This window comes from Anolis carolinensis, chromosome 3, assembly GCF_035594765.1.
Source record: "Anolis carolinensis isolate JA03-04 chromosome 3, rAnoCar3.1.pri, whole genome shotgun sequence".
NCBI lineage: Eukaryota > Metazoa > Chordata > Lepidosauria > Squamata > Dactyloidae > Anolis > Anolis carolinensis.
In genome coordinates, this window is record NC_085843.1 from 288234476 (window position 1) to 288244144 (window position 9669).

A 9669-nucleotide genomic window follows, 5' to 3' on the forward strand; every position below is an offset into this window, starting at 1 on the left:
TGGAGGAACTCTTAATTTTTGTGTTGTCGAAGGCTTTCATGGCCAGAATCTCAGGGTTTTTTGTGTGTTTTCCGGGCTGTCATGTGGGGGCGGGGCCTGGCCTGGGAGCGGATCCATTATGTTCCTTTGGGTATAGATACCTCACAACCTCTGAGGATGCCTGCCATAGGTGTGGGTGAAACATCAGGAGATAATAATAATAATAATAATAATAATAATAATAATAATAATAAAACTTTATTTATACCCCGCCACCATCTCCCCGCGGGGACTCAGGGTGGTTCACATGGGGCAAAGCCCGGTCCACATAGCTCACAGAAGTAACAACATAAATATATTTGCACAATATACACAAGTTAGAACACAATAAGGTAATAACACAAGAGTTAATACAACGATAATAATATCAAACAACCACCAATACAATTCAATCAACTTCATGCTTCTGGAACATGGCCAGACAACCTGGAAAACACACAACTACTCTAATTTTTGGCTTCTCATAGACTTGGCAGCGGGATTTGGTTAATCAGTTAAAACCCATGAGTAAACCAATTGTTTTTATTTTTGGGGGATGGTTTGAACCCCTAAACCGCCCCCTTGGCTACGGGCTTGCTTGGGAGAGTCTCCGTGGAAATAAAGCCCCCTCTTCTGCTTCTGCTTTGATTGTGATTCTCTCTGCGTCTGAACCGATCCGGACCAATGACCACCATTTTGGAGCCGTGCCAAGAGGACTCTGCCCTCCGTGGAGGAACCGACCCCCCCTTGACCCCGTGACCCCTCCTGGGGCAGAGTCCGGCAGGGAGGGAGGGGGGCTGAGTGGCAATAAAGGCCTCCGCTTCTGCTTCTGCTGTGATTCTGTGATTCTCTCTCTCTGCGTCGGAACTCAATCCGGACCAATGAGCATGGCTTCAAAGCACTCTTGGGGGGGGGGGGGGTCTCAGTCCTGTACAGAGACACTGACCCTCCTCCTCTTCGCCCTTGATTGTAGCTTGGTGAGAATCCCACATCCTTTGGTATCGGAGGGTCAAGATCTTGGGAAACTACAGTCTCCAGAACTCCATAGCCTTGAGCCAGTGCAATTAAAGTGGATTCATTCTACAGCATAGATGAGGCACAGGCCAACTTCAGCCCTCCCTCCTTCCTTCCAGGTATTTTGGACTCCAACTCCCACCATTCCTAACAGCCTCAGGCCCTTTCCTTTCCCCCCTCAGCCGCTTAAGCGGCTGAGGGGGGAAAGGAAGGGGCCTGAGGCTGTTAGGAATGGTGGGAGTTGCAGTCCAAGACACCTGACGGCAGAAATTTGCCCTTGCCTGAACCTTATCTTTGAATGCCATGGCCTCACATTGGTGCTTCCTCATTTGCGATGTCATCGACTCAAGGACTTCTCACGGAGTCTCTCAGAACGCCGAATTAGTCTATTCGTCACTCCCTCTGTTCTCAAACCTAATCTGGCATCTCGGGAAAACTCCCCAGTTTCACAAGGCAACTGAGGAGGCTGAGGGGGAAAAGGAAGGGGCTGAGGCTGCTAGGAACGGTGGGAGTTGGAGTCCAAAATACCTGGAGGGAGGGCCCAAGCTGGCCCCGGCCTGTCATAGAGTCTCAACCAAGTCAACCTCCTTTGTGGCAGCCACAAACAAAAGTTTCTGGAGTAGAACAACTTTCAAAGTAAGGACCGCACAACACTTTCAAACCAGGAACAGGATTTGTTTTTGAAATTTTTATTACATAATGTGATTTTAATCAATTACACCAAGAGGCAGTGGGTGGAGGCGCATCGCATTCAATCCCACTTGCCCACTGCTCCATGCGTTGAGCATTGCACCCGCCATCCCTTTCCTCTTCCTGGCAAACATTCAATGCCATCAGACAAACAACATACAGACACACACAGAGGCATTTAACATTTCCAGCTTCACGATTCCGGCCACAGGGGGAGCTGTTACTTCACCATCCACTAGTGACTGTACTTCCTCATTCCTTTCTGGCATGTTACTGGCAATTTTATGGTGTTGTAAATTAGTTAAATTAGCCTCCCGCATAAAGCGTATCTAAATTTCCTACTTGACAGATGCAACTGTCTTTCGGGCTGCATAGGTCAACAGCAGGGCTATTTAATGGTGGGGAGCTTAACTCGACCTGGGCTTCGAACTCATGACCTCTCGGTCAGTAGTGATTTATTGCAGATGGTTACTAGCCAGCTGTGCCACAGCCCAGCCCAATCCATCATTGGATTGTTCGGAGGTCACACTCAGCTCCTCTTTGGCTGGGCGCAGCTTCATCCATCACCGAACTAATGGGGCACTGCGTTCAAGTTCCACAGTTGGACAGATTCATTGTCTTTGGCTCTGCAAACAGACCGGCTTGAGCAAAGCAGTCCACCCTCGGACATCTTTCTCTAGCATCTCTAGCATCTCCAGGTGTTTTGGACTTCAACTCCCACCATTCCTGGCTTCAGGACCCTTCCTTTTCCCCCTCAGCCGCTTAAGCAGCTGAAGGGAAAAGGAAGGGTTCTGAAGCCAGGAATGGTGGGAGTTGAAGCCCAAAACACCTGTTGGGAGGGCCGAAGTTGGCCCATGCCTGCTCTAGTCTCATCTAGAGCCGGAGGAGACAGTGGCCAGCAGTGAAGAGTAGAGACAGAGCCCTTTTGGAAGACATGCAGAGGGATTTGGGGAAGGGAACCCTCCAACTTAGCCCCGTCTCTAGCCTGGATACTCACTGAGGACTGGAAACTTGATGACACAAGAGGCTTGTACAGTTGTCTCCTAGGAAGACAATATGGCCCCAGATTTCCCATCAATCATTTATTCTGATGATGCCATTTGAGAAAGAGAGGTGGCATGTTTCCTCCCTCCCTTCCTTCTTCCCTTCCTTCTTCCCTTCCTTCTTTCCTTCTTTCCATCCCTCCTTCCCTTGTCTCCCACAGGCCAAAGGGAAGGCCGTGCTGATCACGGGCTGCGACAAGGGCTTTGGCCATGCCCTGGCCAGGCACCTCTACGCCAGAGGCTTCACCGTCTTTGCCGGCTGCCTGCTCAAGGTGAGAGGAAGGGGAGGGTGGGCACAGGCCTCAGACCCCCCCCCCCCCGACTCTGGGATTGACCACGGCTCCAGTGGGGAGGCCACTGCTTCCAAACCTCTGCCTTGCCTTCTCTTGCCTTGCCTTGCCTTTTGCCTTTTGCCTTGCCTTGCCTTTTGTCGTCTTTTGCCTTGCCTTGCCTTTTGCCTTCTCTTGCCTTGTCTTGCCTTGCCTTTTGTCTTCTTTTGCCTTGCCTTGCCTTGCCTTTTGCCTTGCCTTGCCTTTTGCCTTCTTTTGCCTTGCCTTGCCTTTTGTCTTCTTTTGCCTTGCCTTGCCTTTTGCCTTCTTTTGCCTTGCCTTGCCTTGCCTTTTGCCTTCTCTTGCCTTGCCTTGCCTTTTGTCTTCTTTTGCCTTGCCTTGCCTTGCCTTGCCTTTTGCCTTGCCTTGCCTTTTGCCTTCTTTTGCCTTGCCTTGCCTTTTGCCTTCTTTTGCCTTGCCTTGCCTTTTGTCTTCTTTTGCCTTGCCTTGCCTTGCCTTGCCTTTTGCCTTGCCTTGCCTTTTGCCTTCTTTTGCCTTGCCTTGCCTTTTGCCTTCTTTTGCCTTGCCTTGCCTTTTGTCTTCTTTTGCCTTGCCTTGCCTTTTGCCGCCTTTTGCCTTGCCTTGCCTTGCCTTTTGCCTTGCCTTGCCTTTTGCCTTCTTTTGCCTTGCCTTGCCTTTTGTCTTCTTTTGCCTTGCCTTGCCTTTTGCCTTCTTTTGCCTTGCCTTGCCTTGCCTTTTGCCTTCTCTTGCCTTGCCTTGCCTTGCCTTTTGCCTTGCCTTTTGTCTTCTTTTGCCTTGCCTTGCCTTTTGCCTTCTTTTGCCTTGCCTTGCCTTTTGCCGCCTTTTGCCTTGCCTTGCCTTGCCTTTTGCCTTCTTTTGCCTTGCCTTGCCTTTTGCCTTGCCTTGCCTTTTGTCTTCTTTTGCCTTGCCTTGCCTTTTGCCTTCTTTTGCCTTGCCTTGCCTTGCCTTTTGCCTTCTCTTGCCTTGCCTTGCCTTGCCTTTTGCCTTCTCTTGCCTTGCCTTGCCTTTTGCCTTGCCTTTTGCCTTCTTTTGCCTTGCCTTGCCTTGCCTTTTGCCTTGCCTTGCCTTGCCTTTAGCCTTGCCTTGCCTTTTGTCTTCTTTTGCCTTGCCTTGCCTTTTGCCTTCTCTTGCCTTGCCTTGCCTTGCCTTTTGCCTTGCCTTGCCTTGCCTTTTGCCTTGCCTTTTGTCTTCTTTTGCCTTGCCTTGCCTTTTGCCTTGCCTTGCCTTTTGCCTTCTTTTGCCTTGCCTTGCCTTTTGCCTTGCCTTGCCTTTTGCCTTCTCTTGCCTTGCCTTGCCTTGCCTTTTGCCTTGCCTTGCCTTGCCTTTTGCCTTGCCTTTTGTCTTCTTTTGCCTTGCCTTGCCTTTTGCCTTGCCTTGCCTTTTGCCTTCTTTTGCCTTGCCTTGCCTTTTGCCTTGCCTTGCCTTTTGCCTTCTCTTGCCTTGCCTTGCCTTTTGCCTTCTTTTGCCATATCTTGCCTTGCCTTGCCGCCCTCCTCCACCTGCCTGGGGCCAAGGGCAGGTGAGCAGCGGCCGAGTGAGCAGCAGAGGTGAGGCCAAGGGCAGCCCGGCCCGTGTCCCTCAGCTGACCCCGAGCGAGCGGAGTCCGGCTGAGCCGCCTTGGGCCGGAGCCAGGCTCCAGTGTTTCCATCCTGTCCTGGGGAGAATGCACCAGATGCGGCTGCCAAGTGGGGGAGGAGATGACCCTTCCCTCGGTATTTGGCCCCCAGTCTAACTGCTGGCGGGGGTCCAGCCTCCTGGGGCCCTTCTTGCTGCCAAGGTCCTGGGCGTCGCTCTTCTATTTTGGGCCCCAGCAGCCCTCTGGGCCTGCGTCCCAAGGGAAGGCCGCCACCCAAGGTCGCCCTGGGACGGGGCCTTGGGTGCCCCTCAGGGTGGGCGTCCCACTCTGGCCCCCTCCCTCCCCCCTCCCAGGCCCAGAAGGCTGCAGGCTCTCCTTCAGAGGAAGGGCCCGGCCAAGCCACCCCTGAGCAGCCCTTCCTCTAGCAAAGGGTCAGCAGTCAGTGGGAGCTGTGAACAGGCACAGGCTTCCAGGCCAGGCAGGCAGGCGCCCACTGTCCTGGGGTTCCTTGATTCAAGAGCAGTGGTCCTGCATGTTGGGAATCGAGGGGCTGTTAAGCTCAAATCATCTGCTTTATGAGCTAAATTCCCAAGAAAAACAGCAGAGTGTATAGAAGCATTTCTTCCAATGCATCAGAGAAACTTACGCGGTGTGAGTTTAGGAAAGCCTCTGTCTCTTCAGGATGGCGAAGGACTGCAAAGCCAGCTTTAAAGTTTAAAAGTGTTTATTGAGGTAAAAAGAAATCAATGGATGGATAGAAAGGTTTGGAGCTCACTAGCTTATCTAATCTGATCTAATGCACATAGACGGATCAAAATAACAAAGACTACAAGAGCAGACAAAAATGCGTCCTCTCTCTGAAGCAAAGCAGGAAGAACTAATGGCGACTCCCTCGTGGTGAGTCTCTTTCTTCTCTAGGGCCATAAAAATTGGGGAAGTTATGTCAACCCCTAGGAGAGATCACATTTCTAAAGCATCAAAGGATGAGGTTGACCTAACCAGGACAGGAAGGAGGAAATAATAGTGCATGCCTAAGACTGTGGGAAGGTGTCCCTTTTCTAGGGTTCCTATCTAATCATAGAGATTTAGGCAGTGCAGGATGACATTTTTCCAAGACTGCAGACCCCATTCCCGCTTTGCCCGAGTGGGCAGAGACCGCCCTCCCTTTGGCAGGAGCAGGGAGGCCCCTCTGGGGAGGGCGGTCTGGGGGGGGGGGGCGCAAAGGGGGACCCCTCCCCATTCCCTGGTGGACAAAGTGTTGGGGAAGCTGAGCTGTTAGGCTCCAAAAATAAGCCTCAGTTGCGGCAATTCCACCATAAATACAGCAGAGTTCCAGAAGGAAACTTCATAACCTGCAGAAACTTACATGCGATGAGCTGGGATAAGCTTCCTCTCCTCAGGATGGTTTGGGGTTGCAGAGTCAGAACCTGAGGTTCAGAAATATTTGTTGAAGGAAGAGAAACACATTCTGGATAGAAAAGGTCTCACCTTCTAAGAAAGGTAAAAGGTCAAACAGTCAAAGAGGTCCATGCAGGTCCATCTTGCCCAGAGCGAGGCAAAATACGTGTCCTTACTGGAAGGAAGGAAAAGCAGAAGAGAGGCAATGACGGGTGGCCACAAGGCCAGCCCAGGGCAATAACAAGCTTTACAAGGGAAGTTGCCTCACTGAATTCAGGCTACATCATCAAAGGGGGGGGGGGTGAGAGTGGCGAGCAGGAGGAGGAAAGACAAGGCCCTTTCTGGGAAAACGTGCATAGGAATGTGTGTGTGGGGGGGAATCCCTCGGCCTAATCCTATCTCTAGTCTCGCTGCTCATTGAGGTCTGGAAACTTGATGGCACAAGTGACTTGTGCCGTTCAGGGATGAAACCAAACCAAAGCCTTGCCTCTCTTCTTGCCTACAAGAAGGGTTGGGAGTCTCATGGGGGGCGGGCAATGGGGCTCTCAAAGGGGCATTCAAAGCACATCTCCAATGGCAGGTGGGCGCAGTGCTTGCCCTGGGGTGGAAGGGGTCCCCATTCAGCCCTGCTGTGTGCCCTCCCCTCCCCTCCTGAGGCCAAAGGGCCCTTGACCCCTGAGTGGCAAGGGGGGCGTGGGCCAAGGTGTTTCCTCCTTCCCCATTGCTCAGGACCGAGGGGGGGACGGTGCCCGAGCCTTGGCCAGCCTGGGGTCCGAGCGCCTGCAGGTCCTGCAGCTGGACGTCTGCCGCCAGGAGGAGGTGGACCGGGCCCTGAGCCTCGTGCAGGAGAGCCTGGAGGACCCCCAGCAAGGTGAGTCCCCACCTGCCTCCAGGTGTGTCCAGGCCCCTCTCTGCCCCTCCACTCTCCCTCTGGGGGGGCCCTGGGGAGAGGGGGGGGCTTGCCGTGACCCCCATCCCACCCAAGACTCAGCCCCCCCTCTCTTTGCCCTCAGGCCTGTGGGGCCTGGTGAACAACGCGGGCGTGGCCTCCTTTGGGGAGGTGGAATTCACCAGCCTGGACCGGTACCGGGAGGTGGCGGAGGTCAACCTGTGGGGCGCCATTCGCGTGACCAAGGCCTTCCTGCCCCTCGTCCGCAGGGCCAGAGGTACGGACGGGAAGGGAGGGGGCCGGCGGGGTGGGGGCCTTCTCCAGCAAAGCGTCCTTGGGCTGAAAGACCCCCACCACAACTCCACCCACAGTGAAAGCTGCCCAAAGGCCCAAACTTCTTCTTTCCTTAAGAGCAATGCAAGGATCAGGCCCCTGTTTTCCACGCAGCAGCACCTGACTCCCTGCCACACGTATCCTGACTCCGCAACGCAGTCCTTCCTTCCTTCCTCTTCCTTTGAGGGAAGGAGCCCAGGGACCAGAACCCTGCCTTCCACAGCAGACCTGACACTCCCATGCACCATCCCCATAGAGAATGGCCGGTGAACAGCTCGCTGTCTGTCACAATTTATGGATTGTAACAAGGTCACTCATTGCAGTATTTATATTCTGCCCTTCTCTCCCCGAAGGGAACTCAGGGTGGATCACATTACACATATAAGGCAAACATTCAGTGCCCCAACATAGAACAAAGACAGAGACAAACGCAGGCTCTGGGCTGGCCTCGAACTCATGACCTCCTGGTCAGAGTGATTTGTTGCAGCTGGCTGCTCACCAGTCTGCGCCACACCCCGGGCCTATTTTGTCTGATCTTCTCCCAAAAAGCTGTATATTAATGATAGATGCCTTCTCCCCAGGCCAATGCTGACTCTGCTTGATTGGTGTTGATTCTCAAGGAGCTTTGTGCCGACTTCCTTCTCAATGCAAGGAATGTTGTTTCCCCCCCAAGTTCATCAAGTCAGCCAATGTTGACGGATGTTGACAGATGTAAACATTTCTCTTGCCACTGTCACCGTTCTTATCACAGTCCACTAGGCAGGTCAAACATTTCAGTTCTCATCAGCAGGCTTTAATTACAATTCCTGAGTGGATTTGTTTTTACAGGCTTTAATCTTCAGAATGTTGCCTCCAAAATTATTAGGTCTTATTCCTTCCTTCCTTCCATACAGTTCATTCATACCCACACGTATTAAATCCACATTGATCAAATCTGCACATCATATTAATGTGACATCAGCTCCACCTCTTCAGATGGAGAACTTTCCAGATTCTAGTGAAGTGTTTCCTGAGCATGCACAGAGTCCCCCCCCCCATTGCTTACCTGCATCAGGAGGTGAGGGGAAGTCCTGGACTCCCCCCCCCCCATTCTGGGCCACTCCTCCCTGTGTGTGTGTGTGTGTCTGGGAGACCCCTAGGACCCTCTTCTCTGTCACTCCTCTGCAGGCCGGGTGGTCAACTTGACCAGTGCGCTGGGCCGGGTGGCCAGTCCGCTGCGCTCCTCCTACTGCGTCTCCAAGTTCGGCCTGGAGGCCTTCACCGACTGCCTGCGCCAGGAGATGCGCCCCTGGGGGGTGGCCGTGGTGGCCGTCGAGCCCAGCAACTTCATCGCGGCCACCGGCATCTTCACGGAGGAAGGCGTGGAGGCCGCGGCCCGGGAGATGTGGGGCCGGGCCAGCGAAGGGGTCCGCGCCGACTACGGGGAGGCCTCCTTCTGGCGGCAGGTGGGCCACATGAAGGCCTTTGTCCGCAGTGGCCTGAGGGACCTCAGCCCCGTCCTGGACGACATCACGGACGCCCTCTGCGCCCAGCTGCCCTACGCCCGCTACAACCCCATGGAGCCCCGCTGGTGGCTGCGCCTGCAGGCCGTGACCCACCTGCCCTCCGCACTGACCGACTGGCTCTATGCAAATTAGCCATTATCTCACCTAACTCCCAAGTTTCCAAACAAATATTTTTTGGGGGGGTCCCTTCTGGGTAAACAGAGGTCCCAATCCCTGCGGAAAGGAATGTGCCTCATGCACGACGACTGACCCCAGTGGCTCCTTTGCAGACCAGGCAGGCCCCGGCCAGGCAGTTCATGACTGGTCAAGCAGTAACTCATCCCCCTCCCACCCCGGACCCCATCCTCAGCTGGATCAATTGGGAAGTCTTTGCTGAATCAGGAAGACCCCAGCCCTGAGATTCCGAGACCCAAAGCCAAGGCCAGAGAGTGGCCCCGCATGAAGCCACAGGGGCCTGGGGTGTACAAAGGGTCAGCCCCTGTTGCTCAGAGCGTTCTCTTCAGGCAGAGAAGACCACGTCCAAAAGAAAGGAGGCGAGATGCTTCTTTGGGCTGGACACCAACTTGCCCTGGAACGAAGGGAGCAGGCCTCTCCGCTCTGTTTCAAACGCCTTTCTCTAGCATTGCCTTCAGCCAAATGGAGGCTTGCTGTCCAACCTAAGAGTTTCCCAAAGTCCAGACCAAGGGGCCTTTCCCAGAAGAGAGCTTTCCCTCCAAAGTCTGCTTTCAAGAGGTTGCTCCGTCAGCCAGGCTCACCTTCAGGGCCGCACTTCCTTTCCTCTCCTTTCCGATTGTCTCCCAGCGGCACCGTGAAGGGACCTTCACTCACTGTAATCAAAGGGCTACCAATCAGCACCTGGCGCTGGGGAAGCGAGAGATTGCAATGATGCTCC

General features: G+C 53.8%; 1 protein-coding gene across 1 annotated transcript; it reads left to right on the plus strand.

Annotated features, from left to right (window-relative positions):
• Positions 1-118: 118 nt before the first annotated feature.
• Positions 119-8909, plus strand: LOC134297957 (D-beta-hydroxybutyrate dehydrogenase, mitochondrial-like). The gene is made up of 5 exons (XM_062976999.1): positions 119-130; positions 2927-3037; positions 6780-6921; positions 7064-7216; positions 8440-8909. The coding sequence occupies exons 1-5, from the start codon at positions 119-121 to the stop codon at positions 8907-8909; spliced, it is 888 nt and encodes a 295-aa protein (XP_062833069.1).
• The last annotated feature ends 760 nt before the right edge of the window (positions 8910-9669 follow it).

Excerpts from the sequence above, each read along its gene's own strand:
- LOC134297957 (XM_062976999.1), top strand. Across the intron at positions 3,038-6,779 it reads TTGCCGGCTGCCTGCTCAAG|GACCGAGGGGGGGACGGTGC; the intron begins GTGAGAGGAAGG and ends CCCATTGCTCAG. Across the intron at positions 6,922-7,063 it reads CCTGGAGGACCCCCAGCAAG|GCCTGTGGGGCCTGGTGAAC; the intron begins GTGAGTCCCCAC and ends CTTTGCCCTCAG.